Consider the following 26,645-nt stretch of genomic DNA (forward strand, 5'->3'; position numbering starts at 1 on the left):
CTTTGGATGTCCTTTAATTGGCGATGATGAGCTTGTGATTTATTTGTGATTATTGGCGGTATAAGGAGACTCTACAGGTGTGGAATAATTTCAGCTGAAAGGCTTGTACATCAGCATGTGAAGTGATTTTTTTGTTTGTTTGCATTGAGTCATGTGTTTGGAAGACTTTACATGTAATCACCAAATGTCTGTTACATGTTTGGCCTGAACACTTTTCCTCTCTTCCGTGCACGTTGGAATTGTGTGCAGCCGTCTGAGAAACCTCTGCTCTGCCTACTTGATCTAATCTAGTAAAAATATGCATTATACACTTAACTTTTGTGGTATTGCTGTTTTAAAAACATTACCTTCTTGACCATTTCCCCTTTAACCAGCCCACCTTATATCAGTTACTGAAGCTTTGTGCAGCGTGGTACGTGCTTCTTGAGTGTTTGCTAGTTTTATTAGCCTTTAACTCTGTGTGGTTTTCATCCATTAACAGATGCAACTTTAGGTCCTTAATTTCTTCATTCCTTTGTAAAGTACCAATGAGATCTTTGATGTTCAAAGTTCAGGCAATCAGTGGTGATGAATGACGGAGAGGAGGTGAAGCGGAGTCTTTTGGCCCAGATCCCTTGTTTAGAAATAGGGTAGTGTGTGTGTGTGTGTGTGTGTGTGTGTGTGTGTGTGTGTGTGTGTGTTCATGTAGGGATAGAGTTCAGGGAGGAGGAGATGCAGAGAAGATTAAGAGGGGTGGGAGAGAAAGGATAAGATGTGTGCTGGATGCCTCTTTTTCTTCTCTCAGCAGAGAGAGGATGGACAAACAAAATGAATGTATGTGTGTATTTGGGGGTGGGATGGGGGGTGTCTTTAGAGGTAAAAGAGCCTTGAAAAGTGTGCCAGTGGGTGGAAGGAGACCCTCCTTTTGCTTTCTACATCCAAACTTGGTGCGAGCATCAGATTCCCGTGCTGGTGCACACCAGGAATGTCCATATGTCCCGGGCTGGTAAACAGCACACTCCTTCTCTTTGTGCGTGTTACAATGGAGCACCTTCCTTTGTTCGGTTCTTTTCTGGAGCACCAAAGAATCCGACGCCGCTGTCTGCCCAGCCTCTGTTTAGAGCTCTCATTTGTGTTTTGCCTTTGTTTCACTCGCTTAATTTCGCTTTCACTTAGGTTCAGAAATCGTGAGGGTCATGGTTTGGGGTTAAAATGTGTTCATTCATAACACGAACCCAACCCGGTAAATGATAATTTTAAAAAACAGAAAGGGGATATAGATACATGGTGCGATGGGAGAGAGGCTGATTTATACATCATGATCATTGGTAACAGGCCTGGTTAAATATAATGTGAGAACAACGGTACACTCTTGGTCCTCATGTATTCTGAGGCCTGTAAACGATCTTCTGATGAAGATATCAAAATGGATTTTTATCTTCATGTGGAGACGACTTCTTTCAACACAACCGTGAGAGGAAAAGTTCATTCAGACGGTTAAACAGGAGGAGAACATTCAGGTGGTCAGCAAAAGCAGAAAAGCATCTTAAACACTTAAGGTTTAAACTCTTGGGACCTTCCTCTTCTCCCTCTTACCTTTTGTTCGGTCATTTAAGCAGGTCTGAATAATACGGCAGACAAAACCAAAGAAGCAAGGAATGCAAAAACTAGCAACTAAAACAAAGACGAAATTGAGGACTTCATATAACAACGGTTTCATTCATAATTTGCCAAACAAAGTAAAGAATGATGAGCAGTTTCTCTGTAAGACTTCTTATGACCAAATTGGGATCAGAAGAGAAATTCCTTTTCGAGTCCCTCTGACTGCCACATTTATATCTCACCAGGAGATCCCAGGACCATTTGAACTGTGCCGCTTCCCTCCGCACAGAGGAGCGGTCAGGGGTTTAGAACAACACGCAGCACCCCTCTGATCTGTTGCTGACACTGCAACGCTGAGCTTTACTCTGTGTGTGCACGTTTTACTCCAGTCATTCATTCATCTGCTAACATTTTCCCACCCAGGTGCCCCTCTCTGCTGCACCAGGGCAGCTCTGTCTGAGTGAGGGCCCATGGGTCAAAGGTCACATGTATGTCTAGCTCGGAGAGAGGAGGGGCCTCTCAGTGAAGTGCAGAGCTTGTTTTTGCCATTAGCATTAGCCTGCCACGCTAATGAACAACAGCACATGTGGCTATGCGATTAGGAGGGAATCCACTCGAAGGGCCCCTCGATTCTGTAGCTCAGTCGTATTTCAGGGAGGCTGGTTTCTAGTCTGAAACTGTCCTATCAAACAAACGAATCCATCAATGATCTGCACTGTCTGAACTAAAGCTTTTCTTGATGTGAAGCTATTATTTTTAAAGGTTTCCAAAGCCAAAAGAACGATTCAAACAAAGTTTCAACCGTCTAAACATGCAGTTAAGAATCAGACCTCCTCTTGTAAATTCCACAGATTCCCTGCTAATCCTCCACAAACACAAAAGAATAGGGGAATTCTAGTCATTTCATATCTAGCTGTTAACCCTAAGGAGAAACGCTGTAGAAACCAGTGGCAGTAAACTTGACTGGTCAGCAGGTATTAAAGTCCTCTCAGGAACTCCTCGCTAAAAAGCATCAATAAACATGCAGCTTTACTGGCCTCCTGGGTGACGGCAGGTGGAGACCTCTGAAACTAAACACTGCACAGCTTACCGTGTTTTCATGAAAGCAGAGACTCTGCTTTTGGTCAGAGAAAGGTCATGCCGTGGCAACATGAAAGCCTGTGTCTTTAGCAAAGGACAAAATATACCAACAGCACCACCTCTGAAATAGTCTATTTAAATACTGTCATAAAGTTACGTTTCTCTGTCTCCCTGAGATTTCTAGAGTGCTGTACAAAAAAAACCAGACGCAGAAGTGGATCCCATTACTCAGTTAGCATTGTTGTGTAGAGTCACAAGATTGGATTGATCTGAAACCTAAAAGCGAAATAATTTAAAAGGAGAGAGTTCTAATGTTTTTAGGTTACATGAAGCAGTTTCTTGGGTTTTAATTCAGTTATTTAGATGATTCTGTTATGCAGTAATAGCATAGGTGTGGTTAGGATCTGTTGAGGGTCAACAACAAATTAAGATGCCCTTTGCTTTGTAAATTATCAGTTTAAAAAAAGAAATGTAGTAGGTTGTATATAATGGTCCCATTCATGCAATATCATTGATGACAGAAAATCACTGATTAATTGTTTAGAGACAAATGTATAAATGTCATATTTTGATTCAGAGTCTTCAGCAAACTTTTCTTCTTCCTCTGCAGGGCGACCGGGTGTGGTTACGGGAGGATGAGCAGTTCCTTCCCAGCACCGTGTCCTCTTGCTCCGGAGGTGTTGTTGTCTTTGCCACTGACTATGGCCAGGTAAGAACAACTATAGCAGGTAACACTCGAGTAACTCTACTGACTGTTAGTGCCAAATAATGAGCTTCTCTTAGCAGACATACATGTTCATTATGGAAGTAAAAGTTTAGCTGGACCTCTTTATATCACCTAGCTGTTAAAATGAAGTCTGTGCCTTTTAGGCTATAAGGTGAGACTTCCTTAGCAGTGGTGGTTCCCTGCTACTCTGATTTGCATTGGTGTATGTCACATGTTATGTCAAAGATTGGCCCGGAGATCCAGTGTTTAAACACGAGTTAGATGACCTATGTAGTACTTTTAAAATATGAAGTAAGAGGTGTAAAGTGCATCGAGGGAGCAAAAACTCACAGAACACAACAGGTAGAATGACCTTTTTGGCCCAATTTGCTTAAACTTAACATTAAATTTGGATGTAGTAAAATAGCACATCCTTAAAAAGCAGGTATAGTCCAAGGTTAAATTTTGGATTCTGAGGGTTACATTTCTTTGAGTGTCCTTCCATCCTACTGGGACAAAACATTAAGTCTATATGCCTGTTTGCTTAGCAGACAAGAAGCATTCCCATCTTTCCCACACCTGTTCTGTTGCTGATAAGAAAGCCCAGGCTTAGCGAGATCTTCCCATAATTTGGGATAAGCTCAAAATCCCTAAACTCCATATGGCTCTGCATAACATCTTTGATCCACATGTTTTCAAAACAGTGGATATGGAGGATGTAGGGCAGATGGAACTGGGTTTACATTGTTTTGGGTTGATTATTAAGAATTAACATGCCTCAATCAATCAAGGAGGTTTTGACGTTAGATTTGAAAACATCTTCTGTGAGCTGTTTTGTTCCATAGATTTGGACTGAAGTGTCACGAGTACCCAAAAAGTTGGTTTCTGCACACAATGGTGGTCTATTGACTCCAAACATTAAAGTAATCACTTTAAAGACAGCCAAAGGTGCCAGCATCATGTGGTGTCAACAAACCAGAGCACATGTAAGAGCAGCATTTGGCTGGCTTCCTGTAGATAGTCACACCTCTGTTCTCATCTGGATTGCTGGGTGTCTAACCAACTTTCTGTTGCGTTTCTTTATATAGGCAGATCGAAACAAAAAGTAGACCCTAATATTATTTTCATTGTTTGTAGTATTAGTTGGGATGGGATACATTTGTTAATGTGAAGGTACCTTTTAGGACAGGAGTGTCGAACTCCAGGCCTCGAGGGCCGGTGTCCTGCAGGTTTTAGATCTCACCCTGGGTCAACACACCTGAATCAAATGGTTAGTTCATTAGCAGGCATCTGGAGAAGTTCAAGACATGTTGAGGAGGTAATTTAGCCATTTGAATCAGCTGTGTTGAATCAAGGACACATCTAAAACCTGCAGGGCACCAGCCCTCGAGGCCTGGAGTTCGACACCTGTGTTTTAGGATGTTGCGTTGGCAGATGAATGAATTTAATTGTATGATTGTTTGAGTAACTGAACTACAGCTTGCAAACTGAGACAACTTCTTATGGCTGATGTCCACATGTTGGTGTGGAGACATCGGTCACGCCACTATTTGGAACACTTAGACTTTACTCCATTTCCCTAATGCCAAATTTGGCAACTGATCATTACCCAATCCACATTGCACCAGACACCAACAGCCCATCCTGCAGGAAGTTGGTCTACAGGAGCTCAGACCCATGCAGCTTATTTGGGGTCGGCTTTTCTCCACCTTTGAGCCCCTCCAGATTGTGTGGGGCCGTGGCATGGCATGGTATCTTGTTCATGCGTGAGGGAAGAGCCAAGTGGGAGACTGATAGGTGGACTGGTGCAATATCAACAGTGATAAAGAGATAAGGTGAGGAGCTTGATCATAGCCAGTTGTGGTGGTTCGGATAATTGACATTGCGTCAGTGATAACTAACTTGACGTGAACTTTCTGTCTTCTGTTAGCTGAATCGTTGACCAGGTAGTTCAGGTATGTCAGCTTTTTTTCAAGAAGGTTCTCGTCCCTCGGACACGCTTAAACTGAAACTGCTTACAGTCTTTCTACACTAGTAGTTCTAACCAGAACCAGCAGCAGGAGAAGAACTAAATGATTTGTCATTTCACTGAACTCACGCAAGTGTGGGGAAGTGAAACTGCAAAAAAAACCTGAATCTGGAGAAAAAAAAGTGCTTAAGAAAAAGGAAAAAAGGTGGTCTTGTCTAAACTAAACCCTAACAAGCCAAACCGTGGGTCACAGAGTCATTATAGAGGAACCTTTTTAGGAATTGAAAGAGTCCAGGATGTTTAATATCTGCAATCTTCCACATGTTTGTGCTTCAGTGAGTTCCACTGCCACCTATTCTCCTGTTCAACCAAAGCCTTTAAAATCAGGCCAACAAACAATAACCTGTGCAAGCTGTTTGGGTGGATTTACTCTGCACTACCCTCCTGTGCTGACAGCTTTAACAAAGACTTCCTGTGTAGCCAGTGAGCAGCAGAGGGTCACTACCAGAGGACAGCCGCTAAATGTGAGTGCTGAGGGATTTAGGGTCATGTTGAGCTGAAGTATTGTCCTGAAGATTTACTGGCAGATTAAGGCATTCTTATCTCCTGGCCTCTGCTCGTTCAGAGAGTCTGTTAGACCTGCCGTCCACTGAAGCTAATGACTCTCCTCACCACAGTAAAAAATGTCAACTAGAGGATGGAGGGGTCCGTCTCTCTTTACATCTGTCGCCTCAGGAGTCCACGTGAACTTGGCGTTCTTAAAACTTGTAATGTGTTTCCAGCAGGTCAAAGTTTTCTCTTACTGAGTGAAAAATCTCTGCTTTTCCACATCTACATGATAAATTAGCACGAAACCTTAACAAAGCTATCCGTGGATCAGACAGATCCTACAGATATAGGAGACACTTTGGTTTGTTATTTGTTTTTTGTAGTGCCACCATTCATGCTCCCCTCAGGATGAGTTGTAATGGTTTTATATCCAAGTAACTCGAAATCTTTTCTTCCCTCTTACCAGCCATTTTTCATTATTCCAAGTAATAAATTTCAGCCTGTAGCATGCTAACTGACTCGCTGCTTTGGAGCCTCACAGTTCAAACAAATTATGCTTTGTGGTGATAAAGTTGTCTTTGTTAATAAAGTTTTCCTCGTATTACTCATCTTACCTGTACCTTCACTTCCTGTACCTGTTTCTTCTCTTGTGTCTTTCTCTTATTTTTTTTTCCAATACATCCATCTCTGTTGTCCATTTAATTTTTCTTTATTTTTTAAAATTAAATTCTTTTTTAAATTGTTTTATTTTAATTCTCTAATCATTTGATAATTTAACTTGTTTGGGTTTTATTTTCTCTCATTTATTTTTGGGATTCGTTTTTTTTTTAAATGTTAAATGACTCTTTAATCCTTATTTTTCCTTCGATCTCTTCATTATTCCTTGGGTTCCCACCTGTTTCTTATTTTTCTCTCTTCCATCCTTGTCTTTTTTCTATATTTTCTTGTTATTCATCTTTTTGATTTCCTTTTATTTCTGCTTTTCATATTACTCGTCTTATATCTCCTCTTTCTCATATAGTTTATTTTTCTCTCAGCTCCTTCAGTTGCTGTAAACAGCTGTGATAATCTTATTGAGGATCGTGTGTTGAACGGTTTCTTTTTGATAAGCTCAGAGTTAAGAACATAAAGGCACTACACTCTGCTCAAGAGCCTCAACAATACTAGTAATGGTTACTTATAATCGCTTACTGCACACCACAAACTAGTGTGACTAGCATCAGGAGTGGCCTTCTGTTCCGTCGGCTCTCCTGTAACTAAAAAAAGTGCCTTAAAACAGTATGTGACTGCAGTGTGTGCCCTTGAGCAAGACATCGTACCTCCTTTGTATCATTAAGCGAGTGCTGAAGTCGTGATACAAACAAGTGTGTTTGCATGCATGTCCATTGTCCTTTTGTGCATTTGTGTGAACTCATTCTAATTCATAGATTTAAATATGAAGGTGTGTGTTCGTGTGTGTCTGCCAGTTGTCTGTTGTGTGTAACTGGAGATGAAGGTCACCTGTTCAGCTTCAGCGCAAATGCTGCTCCTTGTGAGGAAATCCAAAGCTGACGAGTCAGAAACACGTTACTGCAACTGTTAACATCACAGTGGCTACAGAGTGAACGCTGTGGGCTCATAAGTTACTGAAGTGCTTCACTAGTACAAGTGCAACGCTGCACGCTTTCTGATGGTTTTTAAGGCTTAAAGAATAAAAGTGTGTTATTGGAGTGGAGTTGTATTTAATTATTATTATTATTTCCCAAAATTAGCCAAATATAAAATTAGCCCAACCTGTTGCTTACAGCACTGTGCACATGTGTACACGTGTCATTTATTCCTATTGCACATGGTCAAACAACAATCTTTGAATGTTTCTTTCTCCTTTTTTTGAAGTAATGCAAAGACAACATACTGCGTTTAATTTTCTGTCAGCGTTTAAGCACCCTGCTGCTAAATGTGTCCTTTTTCTGTTACTTCGGTGTCACTTACACTTAGTGACAAACAACAAACTATTGAACTAATTGGAATTAGTGTGTTCAGCCTGAGTGTAATCTAGCTGCTAAAGCCATTAAATCTGCTGAGCTCTTAATCCTGAGGATAAATTTGGTGACACCAGACTCGGGATAAAATTCAAACTTTTATTCCTTCTACCCAGAAAGAATAATGAAGCTTTGAGTGGCCTTCAGTGGTTAAAGTGCTGTTAAATGTTAGAGAGAGAGAGTGTGTGTGTGTGTGTGTGTGTGGACACCTTTCTGTCAGAGGTTGCAGAGTTCCTCTCGTCTTGCTCGGGTTTCAGTGTTTTTGACGGTGCAGACAGTCTCCTCCTCCTTCACTGACTGCAGGACAATACAGGAGGAGATGAATGGTGATTCAAAGAGCAGCTGCTGCTTTTGATGATGATGAAAGGTGGGGGAGTGAAGCTGGAGGAGAGTGGATGGTTACCTGTTCAACTCGCTGACAGAGCGAGGGACAGCGAGGGGCCGGGGGGCTCAGTTTTCCCTCCTAACAACACATAATGAAGAGTTTCATTTCCCCTCTCCTGACAAACTGATTACTGGCACGAAAAGTCAGAGTGATTATTAAATGTTACTGAAGTAATTAGCCGCCTGCAGCCTTTTGGTGTCTGTTAACACACAGACTCAGTCTGATGTTCAGACATTTTAGGTCCTAATGCTGTTTCATTAAGGCTTTTGTTAACCCACACCTGTTCTAATAGGTGTGGGTGCAAAAACAATATAAATACTAGCAGCATAGAACTAGCTGAACTAGCTCTGGGCTAGCTGTTATCTCGGACATTTGGCGGGCACGTCTCCACTCCCCCTGATTTAAAAATTTGTAGATTAAACATCCAAGAAGCAAAATCACCTGAGAGGATTTGTCAGACTCCCCATGGAGACTACATGCAGTAGTATCAAACAACTATAAACACCACAGTGGAAATTCCCTGTTTTATAAACTGAAGCTAAAGATAAGAAGCAGATAAAGGCTTTTAAATTGTTTTTAGTCTGGGAATTACACCTTTGACTCATATCCTTTCATCGTGGTAATTACAGCCATGTGGCTCGCCAAACTGATAGAAAAAAGTAGGAAAATTTCACATAATCAAAAAATAGAGAAAAAGTAAGTACTAAAGGCTATATTATAAACATATAGCCGGGATAAAATGATTCAGAAGCCCCTTGTTTTGCTTTATGAAAAGATATTGGCAATATTTCAAGTAAAAAAAGTAGCAAATTAAAAAAAAAAAATTATTGGGGTCATTTGAGACTTTCAGAGCGAGCTACTGGCCGATAATCTGACGAAATCTGCACTTCTCTTAGAGAACAGGCCATGGAATAAGTATCACCATGATGGGTGATGGACCAGTCGAGGGGAAAATCCTTCGCTGCTAATTTTAAGTTCCTCTCTAATTGCCTGAACGTAAAGTGAATTCACTTTCCGGATCCATCTAAGCAAAAACAACAGAGTTTATCCGGTTTGATCCAGGAATAGAGCCTGTTGATCCAGGAGTACAGCAGTGACCCCACCCCTGCATCCTCCTCGCGTGCAGTGATGCTGTGTAATGGCTTTGTTTCACTGAGATTTACTCCTGTTAGCATCTGTCACTATAGGCTTAGCGCTCGGGCCCCCGTGGCTTTGTTTTCAAGGCGTGGACCTCCACGAAGACAACTGAACCAATTAGAAATCTAATTGGGTCATTGTGGATGAACAATCTGTGCTCTCCTAGTGCTACAACCATAGAATACTGTTCATAACATAAGAGGTTGCCATTTTCCATCCAGGACTGAACCTCTAAAAGGAAAATAAGGAAAGAGATGGTATTTAGAGCCATATATATATGCTCAAGGTTTTTGGGGTGTTAAAAGGTGGATTTTTTTCTAACTTCATTGTGTAACATCCTAGTTGAAATAAGTACAAAGTGAAAAGGTGAAGGTGAAGTTGTTACCTGACAGATAAAGGTGTGTAAAAAGTAAATACCTGCCCGTAAGGTTCAGGGCTCGCATGTTTGACTGCTGGCTATAAACAGTGTTTACATTGGACTAGTCTAACAAGACTGTTCACCGTACAACAGTTTGCCTCATAGGGAAAAGCAAATAGTTTGAAATGGCATTCATATACGCATCTTTCTTTCTGGGGTTTCCCAATTCCTTTACTTTGGGATAGCGATGCCTTTTATTGTACACATAAAAGTTAAAAAGCCCAAAGCCCATGCCAAACTGACGTATACCGAGTGTTGAGCTAGTTTAGTCAACATCCTTGAGCAACTCCCTCATCTGAGGCAGTCAGCATTTTAATGTGGCCGAGTAAAGAAGCTCTTGTTTTCTCAGATGTTTGCTGTCAGACAACAAAAACGAAGGGAAACAGCCACATCCCGTTATGACCCATAGAGAGTAGAGCTCTGCACTCCTAAAATCCTGATCTTACGACTGTGATTGTGATCTGACAAACTCACCATTCACACGAGTTATGATCTCTTGGAAAGTTACAGAATGACGAGGCTCAACCTAAACCTTTCTGCCCCGGGAATGATTCTTAAAACTTGGAAATGAGTTCATATTTGTACCTTTACTGTTCTCTCATGTTGAAGTCAGTTTGAATTAGTTTTTGTTGGAGGCCTGAAATAAAGTTTGTTTAACGCAGACCTTTAGACATGAATTCTGAAGCTGCTGTTTGTCACAGAAAAACGTTTTGCTAAGAAGTGGCTAAATTAAATTACTCAGGTTTTTGGGGAAATTTAACATCATGCAAAACACACTAAGGATGCTTCATACATTTATAGCCCAACATTAGTGCTGAACTTATTATGATTAGTGTTGACATTTTGTAAAGATCATCTTGAACAAACCTGACAGACTTCAAGACGACACCAACAGATGAATAACTGAGAAACTTAAAGACAGGAGCGCTATAGCTGAGGGTTTCATATATAGTTTGAAAACAGGTGCTACAGGAATGTATGGGGGGATGTCAGAGACATGTCGAAGTTAGTAAAATAGAAGTCATGGAAACTGCAAGTGAGGTGACTACAGAAGTGTAAACCTCTTTCAGTTTAGCTTTCGTTACCAGAAGTCAAAGTATTTTGACTTATGTGGTGTTCTGACCTGGAGTAATGAACCCGTCTGAACATGCCGGCAGGTTTTGAACGGCTCTTGGACTCGATCACGTTTCATCCATCTAAAGGAAAAACACATTTGAGAGATGAACTGAATCCCCTGAAGCGTCACCGAGAGAGGAATGTGAGAAATGAAGCCTGGCAGGATGCTGAAGGGCAGTTTTGGTGTTAATGTGTGTGTGGGGGTGGGGGGTCAGATGTGATCGACTCCTCAGACAGAGACTTGTTTTCTTCTGGAAGAGTCCCTCGGCCTCAGCGGGTCACCGAATGGCTTCAGGGCCCCTCTGCTGTTTGAGTTTGTGTGTGTGGATACGCTGAGATGGCTGGTTCATAAGGGTCTCATTTTTATTCTTGGTAACAATAGTTTATGTGGACAAAAGAAAGAATTTAAAGTACACGGCATCTTTGTAACGTCTTTCTGTAATTTTCTGTTACGTTGTTTTTCAAATTTTCAAATGATGGAATATTCACTTCATTATTTATGTTTTTTCCAGCCTATTGAAACCACAAGCCAACTTTTTCCTCTTTTGGTATCCTATAAGCTACGGCTTTACCATTTCCCAGAATGACCTTTGGAGTGGTGATTGTTTTAATGTGGTGAATATGCAAACTCTAGCTCGTCTCTAAAGCCGTTTTCACATGAAGTCAGCACTCCCTGAATGTTTTTAGGATTTTTAGGCTTTGGGCTTCATGTAATTCCAAAGTGTACGGTGAAGATAAGGTCTGAAGCAGTTAAAGCACCAGCTACACCTGTAGTGTAAACAGTTTTAATGCTTGACCAACATTTTTGAGCTTGTGAAATAAAAGTTCTTCTTTGTACTGCAAGTTTTGTTGTAGCCTTAAAGTTCTTGTTGATTAACCAGCAGAACCACATGTGAGAATGGAAACATTTTTACATTAGCTGGTCTTTAATGTGCCGGCTTGTTCTTGTGTGAAATGTGTTTAAGTCCAGTATTCACTCTTTTTTTTTTTTTTTTTAGCTCGTATATTGGTCGGTAACATCTTGAGCTTTTACTGCTAAATGTCTCATTATGTTCAGCACTTTGTTTCCAGTAGAGGCCGTTGTTGGAAGAGAGGATGATAAAATGTGCTGTAATGCTCTGTATCCCGAAGTTCTGCAATAACTGAAATGCTGCATTATTTCACCTCGTGTGTCATTGCTAAAGGTTACTGAAATATCTGGGAAATGCCCCGTTCATGTGTGTTGCTGAAAATACTTTGTGGTTTGGTTGTTTGGAGAAAAGGCTGAGACAGCAGAGGGTTTGGCTGCTCTGCATTTTCCATCCCAAAGCCAACTAGACTTAAAGTCAGATGGAGTAATACCTCACTGATGAATTTATAGCAGTTAAATAAAAGCGATTACCAACAGAGTCCAGCAGTGAGGACAGTTTTCTACTTCAGAATCTGATAGTTGTCTTTTGAAAGATGCCCAGACCTTCCTGCAGTGATGGGTCATTATTTTGAGCACATCTCCCTTGGTGATCCTGCAGGCTGCAACTCCCTGCAGAGCAGTGATAATTGGAGGTCTGCCCTAAATTAACCTCTCTGTCTCTTGCTTTTCACAACTGGACCATCGTGTGGCCTTAAACAGTTGGCACTACTGACCGACTGTAGAAAGCTGCTTAGAAGAATAGCCTCTTTGTCGAAATGCTGAAGAGATTTAAGCCTGTTGCATGGTTGAAACTCTAGATTTGTTCCTTCTGTGTTTACTTTTCTATTTGGATTTCATTTTTATTACAAATAATTCCAGAAGACTAATTGGAGGTGAAAAAAGTTAATAAATATAATATTTTAATACAGAAATGGTCAAAAATAGTATATGGTTAATAGGAGAACCTTTTAACGGATTAGTCCTACAGGCACGGACGGCTTTGGACCCAATGGTTTGGATGAAATGTCCTTTCTTTCTGATACTGCTATCAACGTTGTGACTTCTGCATGATGTTCAGACTCAAGTTTGTGGTCTGACCATGAAGGCCAAATCAATTTTTAAGGAAAGATACTTTACCAAAGAACACGGATGAGAAATTGTGGCTTTCCAACAAGCAGAAGTCATGACATCACACGTTACATGTTTCAGCGCTCAAATGTCCGCTTAGTCTTCGTCTCTCTTCGCTATAACAGACAGGTGTGTCTCCGGCTTATTTGCATGCATAAATTCACATTCTGAACAACAAATCTCCACGAGAAGCCTTTGTGGTGGTTGAGGCCTGATGTCCTTAACTACAGTGTAAACATGCATCAGATCTCAACAAACTGAGTCTGTTTGGATTTTGCACAGTTAGTTCAACCAAATAATAATAATAATAATAATAATAATAATGAAATAAATGGATGGTGGGTTGATCTGTGCACCAATCCTTTAAGGATTTGATTAGCTTGAGTTCTTCAGAGTTAAATGTAGTGTTTGATCAGGCTTTTAAGGCTGTCTGATGATGGAAACCAACAATTTATACATTTATGCAAAGAGTGAACTTAATTTGCCCTCCAAACTGAATCACAAGCAAGATAGAAAGTTGGCTTTTATCTCAGTAATAGTTTTATGAAACACACAGAAGACTGAACATAAGGTGGAAGTAATACAAGTTTAGAAAACTTTGGTAATTAAATGACAGACTGAGTTTCATAATGGTTTGAAAATGCAGTGGGGTATTTAACAGCTATCACTAGTTTTGACGAGACGTTGCAGGACGAGAGTTTAGTCTCGAGAAGCTGTTCGGCCTTGTCCTCAGACACATGATAAGAAGACATCTACTGATGGCTGCCCTTGTCCAGCTCCAGATTTCATGTAGTCTACAGGCTCAGGGTCAGGTTTATCACAACAAGCCTTGAATTATAAGCTGTGAGGAATTACAATACTTTTACATGAAACCTTCCAGTTAAATGCTGCCACCTGCAAAATAATAGCAGCTTAATGGAGGTGTATTTTCAGCTGGAGGTCTAAAACAAATCTAAGGTTTTCATTTGTTTCTTTGTAGTTTTTCTTTTGATTCACAAAAAAACTAAAGATCCATCTTGTTCAGTATTCTTGTGCACTTTCTCTTTATGCAAAATAAAAGCACCTGTTTTCAAAAGAAGCAGGGATATCTGACCACTGTGACATTTCTTAAACCCTTCAAGAGATTCTCGCCTTGACAGCCATCTCAAAATGTCTCAAGGCATTTAAAAAAACATTTTTAAAGGAGGTATTTTGAAACATTATCTATATTGACCTTTCAATGGAGCATAGAGACTGCATGCACTGAATCAGCAGTCAGTTCTGATAAATGGCTTGCAGCTTTGTCCCTAAATAAAATGTAAACTGCTTTTTCCCCTGGGAGGTAGATTTCTACCATCATCTTAGCTCTTGTGTAATTCACTCATAGATTTTCAGTGTGCTGTGTCTCTCTCATAGTCTGTGCCTCTGGTATTCCTACTTCTCTACCGCTTTCTGAAGTTGTATCTTGCATGCATTGTGTCCTGTCTTCACTAGAATTCATAATCAGTGGGTTTTTGACACCTTTAACCTTTAACATGTGGAAATTCTACATCAAATATATTGTGTTTGCCTGTAACCACCAAACTTTGCATCTCATCCTTTGAGTAACATAAGATCAAAGTTGTCAGACAGAATACTATTCATTGTAAAAGCATACAGTTATTATGGTTTACTTTTGACATCCATAATATCTGCAATTTGTAGAAAAAGAAGTTGTGTTAAGCTGGACACATCGATATTTCCTGTCATGGTTCAGTCATTTTTCTCAGCTGTTTTCTGTTACGCTTCATCATGACTGAGACATGAAACTATGCACCACAACAATGTTTGCTATGTGTTCTTGGAATTTCATGTTTTTTCTCATTCTAGTTTACCCCTGATAAACGCACGTGAACTTTAATTATGTTGAGTTTCAAAGTAAAAGGGGGAAATGCCGTCGGCTTTGTTCGATACATCTGGGTTTTCAGAAGTCTGAGCTTTTTAACATTTCTCAGAAACTGCTGTGGTCTGGTGCTCTTGCCTTTATCTGTTCTCGTCTGGCTCATTCTCTCACAAAAGAGCCAAACCGAATGAAATTCAAATCTAAAAATGCACTTGTAAAACTTGTGGTAGAAAACTGGCAGCCTGATGTCCACATCTGGCCTTAAACCAGAAACTAAATGACCTGTGACCAGATCAGACTTTAAGAGGAAGTTGACATGGACCAATTCTGCTATAAAACAGCATCTCAGGAAACTGCTCTGCTGTAGGGATAAATGATTTCCTGTGATTTTTAACATGATTGCCTCTTAGGGGATATATCGCCCCTAAAGTTGGGGAAATAAAGTCTGAGTAAGATGAGGGTTGATTTTATTAATTCTACTTCAAAGATTTCCTGCAGTAGTTCTTTGATCCTCTGCTTTTAGAATGTCAATGTGGATTCATGTGATTATCATTTACGTAGTTTACATATGGACTTTTTCCATTTTCTGACCCAGGTGTACACCTACAAGCAGAATACGCTCACCAGGCAGAAAGTGCAACCCATGCACCGTAGCAGCATCAGAGGGGTGGAGGACATGGCGAGCCTTGAGGACCTTCACGAGGGCGCCATCATGCACAACCTGTACCTGCGCTATAAACAGAAGTACATCTATGTAAGTTTCCTCCAAGCAATACTTGATGAGAACAACACAGTGATTGATTTTTTTTTTTGTCCCTGGTGAAAATCCTACATATTAATATGAAGACTGACCATGAATTGAAGCTCAGCTGATCTGCACAACAGCTGACGGTTCCACTAATGCCCTTCAATGCAAGTCTTATTAGTCTCACCTAGCATAATCTGTGCAGGGGGTCTGGCTGCTTCTGGGATTCCAAGAGTGCGAAGGAGTTCTCTCCACATCCACATCAGCATGCTAAAGGGCAGGGAGGTTTTAAGCACACAGCTATTCCATCAAATAAAAATTACCACAGATGGAAATAATAATCTTCTTTTGAGTATGGTGGTCCTGACTGAGCTTCAACAGTTCATCAACATGTGGTTTACTTGCTAAATATTGCTGAATTTGCAGTTTCAGTCCCTGGGATAACTCGGCAGAAGTAATATGAGGCAGGTTACAAAAAACAAAATCTGAACCACTAGCATCAAAAACCAGAACCAATCTGAAGTCCATCAGCGCTATCAGTGCTTGCGTTGACAGCTTGGTTTGTCAAGGTACATTACCTTCATCCATCAGCTCTGCAGCATTCTCCCATGAATATCTTGAGTTGCTCAAACATTGCACAACAGCAGGGATAACCATCTAGAAACGAGCAGGTGAAAGAGATGGTTGGGTCAGAGAGCTTTCCTCTGCTTTAAATCAGTGCCAGGAAATGGGGACGTGAGAGAGCTATTGTATCTTTCTGGAGCTTCTTACTGGTCTGTACATGACTGTAGGATTAATTGACAGTGCAATCAAAGCATATCCCTACATGGATCTTTGGCTCCTCTGGGATATCCTGTCAGAAAAAGTTTGGCTTTCCGGCTCAGATTTATTACAAACGGGACTCAGTTTTCAGGTTTACACAGTGTGAAGCTGATTCAAAGGTTTGGTTATTTAACTTCCAAGAAACACATGTAGAGACCTAGCAGGGTATCGATGAGGGGTTTCCCAAAACACAAACCTGCAGGACAGCTTCTTGATTTAGTTCCTAATGTTCACTGTAAATACAACATAGATTAAACTGATATTTTTGGTGGATTATACATAGACTTTTTGCAAACACTTTTATGGCTTAAAAACCTAATATAGTATAGTATAAATAGAATTTTGGGGTTGATTCTGATTTTCTTCTTTCTATGTCAGCTGTAGGTGGATTTGCTCAAATTCACTAAAGTCAGCTTCTGGTTTTAGTCACTTCCTTAAAACATATATATGAAAAAGCATTTCAAGAATAATAAATCATAGTAGTGGCAGTGCTCATTATTTTAACCCTTTCACACATAGTGGCCACTGCAGTGGGCAGCTAGTCAAAGGCTGTTTTCTTGTATTTGTGTCAGTGTTGATGGCACACTTGCACATAAACCACTACATTGGACACCAATGTGTCCCTCCATACCCTGCCACCCACTGGCTGTTTCATGTTACTATAGATGTATGATGTGTGTCATTGTAATTATTGTTATTTAACCCGTTCATTAAGTATTTTTATTCGTCTCTAGGCATGAAAAGATGAATAAAAATACTTAAGCCAAAAATCCTGATTGAGGTTGTCATAATTCATGCATGACAGTGTTAAAGAATGGCCTAATTATAAAATGTTAAAAGAATGTAAAATAGCTGCATAAATGTAACCATAAACAAATTGCTGTTTCCTACTTAAAAGGGTCTGTTTTTACTTTTTAAAATGCTTTGTAAAACCACATGAACACCTGCCATTGTTCTCTGTGTAAGAGCACACATGTCCCATTTCCCAGCACAGACACACACCAGTGCCCTTAAAAAAGCTGTCTCACATTCCCTCAGACATTGGCTCATCCGTGCTGGCACCTAAGCCGCACCCTAACCGCTGCCCAAATGCAGTGCAAGCTTAAAGATTTACACTGTGAGTTACTATCTTGTTAGAAGAGAAGTCTTCAGACCTGGCTAAGGTCTTTGGCACTTCGAAATGGTTTTTCACAGCTTCAAGTTGTATTTTTCCCCTTTTTCTTAGGAAAGGATTTGTGTCTCTGTCTATATAACATAGTGCATCACATCAGCCTTAACATTCTTAATCTGAACCCTTACCTCAAAAGTTGCTGCCTGCTGTTTTTTTTTTTTTTTTTGCATTCAATTTAAGGGAGTTAATTTTAAAATGCAGGGCTGGGGTTACACAGTTGGACAGTTTTAACCCTGTTAAACAGTCCAAACACTAAGTTAACTATTTTGCTTGGATCGTTTTATTCTCCCAGAAATGGCGGCCTTGTGACGCCTTTGCAGAGTATTTATGCAGGTGGTTGAATTCTTAAACATTACTGCACTGTGACCAAAGAGCTTCAGATGAATTTAGCCTTGTTATTTGTCCTGTGGTTAGTGTGGTTATTTGCATAAACTTTTACTGTTCCACTCTGTTTTTGAGAGGTTTAAAGTATTGTTGTGCTTGTTTCTGGTGTTTCCATGTTTGCGCTATTGACCAGGCGATGAAAAGCACCAAACCAAATAAGGCGAAGGATTTTGAGTCCCTTTCAATCAGACGTTTGTTAGAAACTGGACGCCACGTAATGGTGGTCCTTGTTTGGCAGCCAAAAACAGAAAAGTGCCAAGTGAGAGGGAACACAATTAGAGTTGGCTGGCTTAATCTCCTGAGTTGTGAGAAAGAACAGTTGAGATGCTAAAGGGACCAAAAGAAGGTGATTTTCTTGGTTAATCCAAGTTAATAAGTCTCATCGTGCTAGTTAGTGCTGGTGTGAACAGTAGTAGCTGTAACCAGGAGTGTTGATGACAGGATGTTACCATAATGTTGATTACTCCTCCTTGAACACATGATATCTGCATTGTGTTATTGTCCTTACAACGTTTTAGGTGTATGCATTGTCCTGCATCGCACAGTGAGCTAGCAAACAAGCAGCTCTGTTGCTGCCCATCCTAGTTAAAGTAAAGAAACCTTTCAAACCCTCCTGCTCCGGTGAAACGCAAAGGAATATGTGGAGCAAATGGCTCTCAACCATTTTGTGCTTATGGTTTAAAGAACAAACCTGAGCCAGCACTTTCTCCAGCGAAACAAGCTGTCAACAAAGGCGGCATTGTGCTCGCTGTACGCAACAGTCATGCTAACCTTTGACAAATGCCATCTTGTTACTTTAATCACATCTGAATGCTCCCGTATGGTCGAAATTATCCAATCAATTCATCACAGCCACCCAATCTCTGGCCTGACATTTTTTTTCTTTGGGCCAGAAGCTGGAAAGAGGGGAAAATTAGAGGGAATGTTTTAATGGAGAGGGTCATGGTTAACCAAAGGGAAGAGCTATAAACACAATACTGAAGTCAGAGTAGCCAACAACAGTTTCTGCTGCATCAAGGATCAAATATGAAACTGGTCAAACCCCAGTTTAAAGGGTTCAGAGTGATTTAGAGGGGTCTGTTACTACCACCACTACTCATCCTCGTCTCCTTTGTTTTCCTCGGGCTTCTTCTTCTCTTTCTTTTTTTTTCTTCAGTTCTTATAATAAAATTTATTTATTGCAAAGGAGCCATATGTAGAGTTTAGATTCCAGGAAAAGTACATGCAGTGAAAAACACAAGCAGAACAAGGTGATGCATAAATTCAGCATATGAATAAAGAGCCTTGGTGGATTTTCTCAGCGGCCCTGTAGCCAAAATATCTTTTTAAGCTCCATATTTTGAATTACATTTACAGGATAATGAAGCAGATTTCAAGGCTTGTTCTACTCGCTGTAAAGGGTTTTGGATAAAACTTAAACTTTGGTGGTGAAGCTTGAAGAACATTACAAAACTCTGTTTTGTTGTTAATCCAAACAGCACAATAAATCTGAAAGCATTCCAGCTGGACAAATCACACAAGTCCTTGTCAAACATCCATTAAAAAGCCAAGCTTGGATGTGGACACGGAGAACATGGAAAGAACACAATACAGTGGGGGAATTTGTGGTTTTGATAGATTTTTCACGAGTACAAACCTGCTGCAATCACATAATTAAATGGCCACAATGAATAAATCTCTGGCCTCAAAGAAAGTTGTATGGTGATGACGATGATGGGGTAGAGGTAGATTTTTCTATCTATCAATATGTGCACACTCAGAACAAAGCAAGCAAAATCTCAATTATAGTTTATACTTTTTGGGGGCACATGTTGATTTTTGATGGTGTAAAAATACAGAAGTGATTATTTTGAGCTTTTTCTGGTTGGTTTGACAAAAAAATATTTTTGTTTCAGCTAAACTGCATCAGAGCTGCTAGCAGCACCATTACATAGACAGGGGATTCGTCTGTAGGCTACCAGACCTCTGTGTGTGTTTAGTTGCTGTGATTGTAACCAGCTGTGCTGTCGACTGGTGGCCTCACTCGTCTCCTCTGCAGATTCCACTGCAAGCGCGTGCAGAAACACACACACACACACACACCACCAGAGCTACTACCCGATTTCTAAACAAGGGATCTGGGCCAAAAGACTCCGCTTCACACACACATGCACACATACATTCTTTAACTCAGAAATCTCTGACTCGTCTGTACCCCACGGTCCTTCTTTCAAACACACTGACATTCAGTTTTCTATCACATGCTGTTCTTTTTTTCTCTGTCCCCCATCCCATCAACAATTTTCTGTGACCTCCCGCTCATTTCTCTCTATACACACACACACACACACACACACACACACACACACACACACACACACACACACACACACACACACACACAATCTGCAGGGGAGTTCATCCAATCAGGAACTCTTTATTCTAACCAGGAATGTTTTCGTGTCCCATGTGCTATAAACATAAATAGGACGATGTCATGTGATGGCAGCAGATCCCCATACAGTTTATTTTTCTGTTTACACACAGAAAACTCTGATTGTTGATTGGTTGGAATGAGAAGTTTGACCGAAAATAACAGATCAGGTCCTGAAAGCATTTGAACAATTGCTGGTATATGTGCTCTTTGTGCCTGATCACATGGTCATGGGAACATGGATATAAAGATGAAAGTTTGGACCTTCTTACATGAAAGCTTACATAATACTTTCATACACAACTCTTCATCTTCTGGCCACAGGCTCCAAGGCTCGTTGGATCTGCAGCTACTTTTTAAACTATACAACAAAAGTTTTTTTTTTTTTAAAAACAAAAATAGAAATGGGTATAAGGAGATGAGACTATCCTCCCCCAGAAATCTTCTTTTATAAGAATCAGAGCACTTTAACCTAAGTGGCTGTAGTTTGCTTTTCTTCATTTTCTATCTTAAAGACACTATGATGTTATGGTGCTCATCCTGAACAGGGCCACAAGTTTGGTTTAGTGTATGTACAAAAATTCAGACTTCAGACTGCTCTAAAATCCTGGTTTCCCAAAGTTGGGCTATATCATCTCAAACCAACCCACTTGGTGTTTAAAATCCTAAGTTTGTGAGGGGCAACCAATCAGACGAGAGGGAGACTTTAAAGGGAGAAGAGCTAAAAGGGTTCATTTCAGTCTGTGGATGAACTGTGGGTCTGCACTGATGCTCAATGTAAGATGCACACATTAGCAAAATTGGTTAGAGGTTTGGAGACGCTGTCTGTTCTGGAGGGGACGATCTGCAGAAAGGGCATTGAAGAACGTTCCTGCAGACCCGAGGAATCCTTGATCATATGAGAATCTGAGAAATCTAAAATATGTTTGTCTGTTAGACTCCCTTCTTTTGGTTTTGAAAAACAGTTTATTTTGACATGCAGACAAAAACAGTCCTTGCAGTGCATGTGAAGAGTTAAGAGAACTAAATATAATGGATCTAATAAAAGAGGCAACTGAGTTTCAAGCAACATTCAGCTCAGATGTCTTAGTGGTGACACTGAGGCTAAGCATGTTTGTTCTTTAACATTTTGGGTTATAATAGAAGCAGTGTTTTCTGCCCTAACCGTAACCCCAACCCCGCCTACAGAACTATTAACTGTAACCACAGGGGTGGGAGCAAATGGCCTTTGTAATCAATCAGAATCGAGATGACAGCAGATGGACCATCAGGTAGAGCGGCACAAAAATGCTTCTTCATAGTTCAGAGAGGATACCTGAGAAACAGCTACTAAATCACTCTTCTTCCTCGTAATAGGTTTGATCATAGGCTCTGTCGGCTCAGGCAGATTCAGCACAGAGCAAAATCCGTCTCATCGCTCGCTTCGGTTATTTTGACAAGTCTGCATGTCTGCTGCCGGCCCGCTGACAGACTGCAACAGGCAGCTGCTGCTCCGCTTTCACAAGCTCTTGACTCATAGCTGTGAGGATAAACGGGGGAGGAAGAAGTCCAGAATGTGTAGAAAGTCTGTACTGACAATGAGATCGACTGCTCAAAACCAGATTACAGATGGACCAACTTCTAATGGTCTCATTTGATTATCTGAAGTACTTGCAAACAAAGAAGCTATGGGTGGAATGTGGCTTTATAGCAGTAGAAAGGCTGGTTTGGTGTTTTGAAATCCCGCTTTGGGGTCATGTCTTAATATCTGAAAAAATCTGGATGATGCAAGCTCAGAGAAGGGAGGAATCGAAAATGACTGTTTATGTGGAATTTTCCTTTCAGATCAATAGTTTAGCTGGGTTGGATTATGTTTCACTCGTTTTCCCTCTGTACATATCTGCTGGGTTTGGGATTAAGCCACACACACAAATTCCTTCGGAGACTCTGAAATACAAACCCAGTTTAGTCCTTTTTACATTTTTAGAGATTTCAGCCAAAGCTGAAGAGTTGTGATTACTGTCAGATGTGAGGAAACGTCCAGCGTTATACATGCATACATGTCTATGAATAACATGTGCTGATCTCACTTCCTTTAAATCCTGATTTTGGTTTATTTATTTATTTATTTTTTAAATGTTAGCAAAGACAACAACATTAGTGAACGTGGTTTTTTGCTCCATTTTTGTCTTTTTTTTTTTTTTTTGGTTTGCTAGTTACTTTGTGGCTGAAGTTCGTCCACCCATCTGTTATTTGTTGAGTTATCTTGAAGAGCGAGAAACAGATTTGTCTGGAATCTGGTGTACAGATTACTCCTGGCTTGGTTGATTAGATCTTTCTTTCAAGCTCATATCTCTGACTTATCGTTTTAGCTTCATTAAGATGTGGTTTTGGGCAAACAATCTCGAGTCTAACCACTACTCCTGCGGTGTGGTTTAAACTTACATAGCCCATTTATGCAAAATTAGGTAAAGTGTTTAATTTCTAGTTAGAAAGTTTAATGAGCAGTGCACTGACACGATTGATTCATGAACATTAATGAGACTGATGAACACTTATATGTCGAGTTAGAACTCGGTGGTGTGACTTTGTGTCTTTGAGCAATCACAGGACCTCCGTACAGAAACAACCAGGCCACAAGCTGGACTACATAGCACCTTGCAGCTGTGCAGCAAACTAAAGCATCTTAAGGAGTCAACTTTTTTTTTATCATATTTGCTAATTGAATGTGAAGAATCTGCTGAATCGGCAGATGTCAGTTAATGTGGGCTGGATTTAGCTTAGCTTATCTGAAACTCATTTGAAACTTGTTATTAGTAACAATAAATCTTTTATAATTCATACAGCTACAAAGATGATGCTAAATGGGGACTGTACACCAAAAACACACAGTTTCAGAAGCAAACCAATAAGGTAACTTTCACTGGTTAAAGTTAAGGTTTCTGGCGCCGGTTAAGCTCACTGCACCCTTTCAAATAAAGCCGTAAAAAGGCAAAAAAAAGGAAAGTTGAGGTGTCTTATTTTTTCAACTAGAAAATTAAAACAACTGTTGTTCTCAATGCATCTAATGGCGTTTGTGCTTTAGAGATATGCAGAAGTTGTTCTTTGTCATTATACACATGTTCAGTTTCATTAGCGACAACCCCAACCACAAATGAAGAAAAAATGCATGCTTGACAATTCAAACTGTTTTCCTTCCAAAAATGTCACACAGGCCACATAAAAGTTGACTAACATGAAGGAGGGAATGTGAAGAGGCAATAACTCTGCAACTGAAATTTAGGATAAGCGTCTCACAGTGCGACTTGCTATTCAAATAGGAATGCAGCATGAAATGATGTGCTGGTTAACATGAAGACAAAACAGACTCAGAGCTTATAGATGGAAGTAAAATGCTTGGGATTCCAAAATCCAGTTGAGTTGTGGTAGCAGAAGCTTTTTGTGTATGATGTATCCTCCAGCTGTTACCATGACCGTGCCAAAGAGGACGTAGCGTGGAGACAAATAACGGAGCAATGACAGCCGTGTTGGCTCTGATTATCATTATACAGCAGACATGCATCCAACTTCCTGCCCAGGTTTATTAGATCCATGTCAGCACAGCAATGAACTTGCAAGCTCCTTAAAGTGAGGTTAAGGTTATGGCTCTACTATCACGTTTCTACAGTGATATTTTTTTTCATTTGTAAGAAAACTTTTTATTCAGCATTATAGCTGAAGCAAAAGCTGTACGTTTCACAAGGTGTTGACAGTTTTGTGTTCCCGGGAACTCGGAAAAACCGCATCGTTTCAAAAATAAATGGGCATCTCCTTTCTTTCACGCATGTGCATCAGCAGCAACATTAAACCTAAACAGCGGATCAAGATGCCTTTAAATGCCAAGTATAACAAATGCAAAGGTATGTGTGTCTTGTGACACAGTAATTCTGCAGAATATTCCCTCCTCGCTCCCCTCGCTCGTACATTTCCTGCCGTCAGTAAGGCAGGTTTGCTGATGCTTTTTCTTCTGATCCTGCAGGGTTTTTTCCCCATCTGGACTTCATTTCCTTCTCTGTGAATTTATCTGGCTCTGTCTCAGAGCCATCCTTTTTTTTTTTTTTTTTTTTTTTTTTTTTTTTTGGAAGGTTCTGACGCCCTGCATGCCTTTCTCTGCTCTACAGTTACACCATCATCAGCCACTGACGCCTTTCTATAAACATAAAGGCGCTCCAGCGTCTGTTACTGCTATCTGTCAGGGGGGAAAAGATTAAGCGGAGGTCAGTTTGAGAAGATATCTGCATTTGTCAGCTGTTTTTAGTTCTTGAATAGAAGGAACACAATGTCAAAATGTAACGTGATACTTTTATCCGTAATCCTATTTTGATTATCGGGGACTCTGCACAGATTTGTTGGTTGTAGAACGTTTATAGTTTTTTAGAATTGTTCAAAATACGAATGGGATAATGCACGAAGATTCGTGGTAAAAAATCAACCAACATTGCGATCAATACGCAAAATGTTTATGTAAAAGTCATCCGAACATTATCTGTGTAATGCTTTTTTAAAATCAGCATTTTGGATTTTTGGTGAAAAATTAGGGGCAGTGCTGCCGAGCTATGCAGCTGTAGGTGTGAACTGTCTGCTAGTCACAGAACTGGGCGTCTCCAACATGTCTGTGCCTTTTGTAGCCTTTTTAATTACATTATCTTACAAATGAATGTCACCTGCTTTGAGGTAAAACCCATCCACGCAGTCTATGTTCTAGTTTTAATGAGTGGTTCGTTAATCCATTAATTAGCACTGATTAGCAGGTATGTGATCTGTGCAGAGACCCATACAGCTAATGTAGCTTGCTAGTGTTAGCCTATCATCTCTACACTGAGTCTGCAAAAAGAGCAGAGAAAAGAAAATGTTAATCTTATAAACTTTTATACTGGGGCTGCTGCTGCTTTCTTTGGGATTTGGGGAAAGCAGTGTTTCAGAACAGAAGCAGCTGATTTAATCATATTTTTTAAAGAAGCCATTATTTCTCTGGAACACGCTGAATAAAGAGCAGATTAAGATGTATTATTGTTTGTGTAACTGAAAAATGTTTCATTGGAATCCACTGTAATGCAATACATTTGAGAGAAGTCAGTTTTATTTATATAGGCCAATATTCCAAACAGCTGATTTCCCCCTGGGTTTCTCTTGCGCGCGCGCGCGCGCGCGCACACACACACACACACACACACACACACACACACACACACACACACACACACACACAGTACAAGAAAGGGAAGAAACCTCCAAAGGAGCAACAGAAGAGGAATTCCTGGACAGAGCATGGATCTCGTTTCTTTACACACCTGTGGAGCTTTCATCTTATTTTTCTTGGGTGTCACTTTAAAGCTTATTCCTGCTGCCATGTGTGGGCAGTGGAATAAGCTGACGCAGATGACATTGACATTTATCTTGTTTCAATATTCACTGTGCTCTTAGCTTTTATTGGGTCTCTGCCAACTCATTAAAACGTTTGGCTTTCTTTATTGAAAATGTTTCACTTTGACTGCATCTTGTCGAGTGCAGAGCAGTTTTTGAACTTTAGGCTTAACTGGAAACTTTTTCCTGCTGCCCCAATGAGGCTGATGACAGAAATGAAAATGAACCTGACCAGAGAAAGAGCCAGAACATGCTTAAATACTACATTATACTTTTCTTTTTACCCAGTATTAGTATAAAACATAGATTGTTGGAGATTTAATAATGAGTGCTGCCCAAATACAAATGTTTCATTTACAAATGATGCATGCTCGACCATCCAGGTAAGGAAATCCCAAAAAGTTGATTGTGTTCATCTGGGCGTCGCGTTTTCAGTCGGAGAAATGTTTCGTCACTCATCCAGTTGACTTCTTCAGACTGAACAGACTCAACTTTTTGAGCCATCACGGTGTTAAAAAACTTTGCTTTCACTGCTATGAGTCCCACAGGTTAAGCACTTCAAACAAACACTGTAAAAAGTGGCTATCGCATTACTCGGGTCACCTCAGTGGGATGACTGCAAGTATTCGACACCACACATGCAGGATGAGGGGCCGCAGTTAATCACATCAGCCAGCAGGGCGGGCTTCTGATGAGAGTCACAGCTGGGGTGCTGCCAGGGAGACTGTTACCACGACGGACCAACAGGGGGATGTAATTGGGTCCAAATGTTTGTAATTCATCGAGTTAAGGGCAGGCACAAATTTTCCCTAAGGCTGTTTTATTATTTATTTTTTCTCTAACTTGAAGCAGCGCTAACTGTTTTATGTGAACTTTGCCCTTTAGACT

General features: G+C 40.4%; 1 protein-coding gene across 1 annotated transcript in view; it reads left to right on the forward strand.

The window, feature by feature from the left end:
- Positions 1 to 26,645, forward strand: part of myo10 (myosin X) — a 124,524-nt gene that overhangs the window by 36,368 nt on the left and 61,511 nt on the right. The window contains exons 2-3 of the mRNA XM_004569454.4: positions 3,272 to 3,370; positions 15,436 to 15,594. Of these exons, the coding sequence (XP_004569511.2) occupies positions 3,272 to 3,370; positions 15,436 to 15,594 (258 nt within the window). The remainder of the gene's footprint in view (positions 1 to 3,271; positions 3,371 to 15,435; positions 15,595 to 26,645) is intronic.

This window comes from Maylandia zebra, linkage group LG18, assembly GCF_041146795.1.
Source record: "Maylandia zebra isolate NMK-2024a linkage group LG18, Mzebra_GT3a, whole genome shotgun sequence".
Taxonomy (NCBI): Eukaryota; Metazoa; Chordata; class Actinopteri; order Cichliformes; family Cichlidae; genus Maylandia; species Maylandia zebra.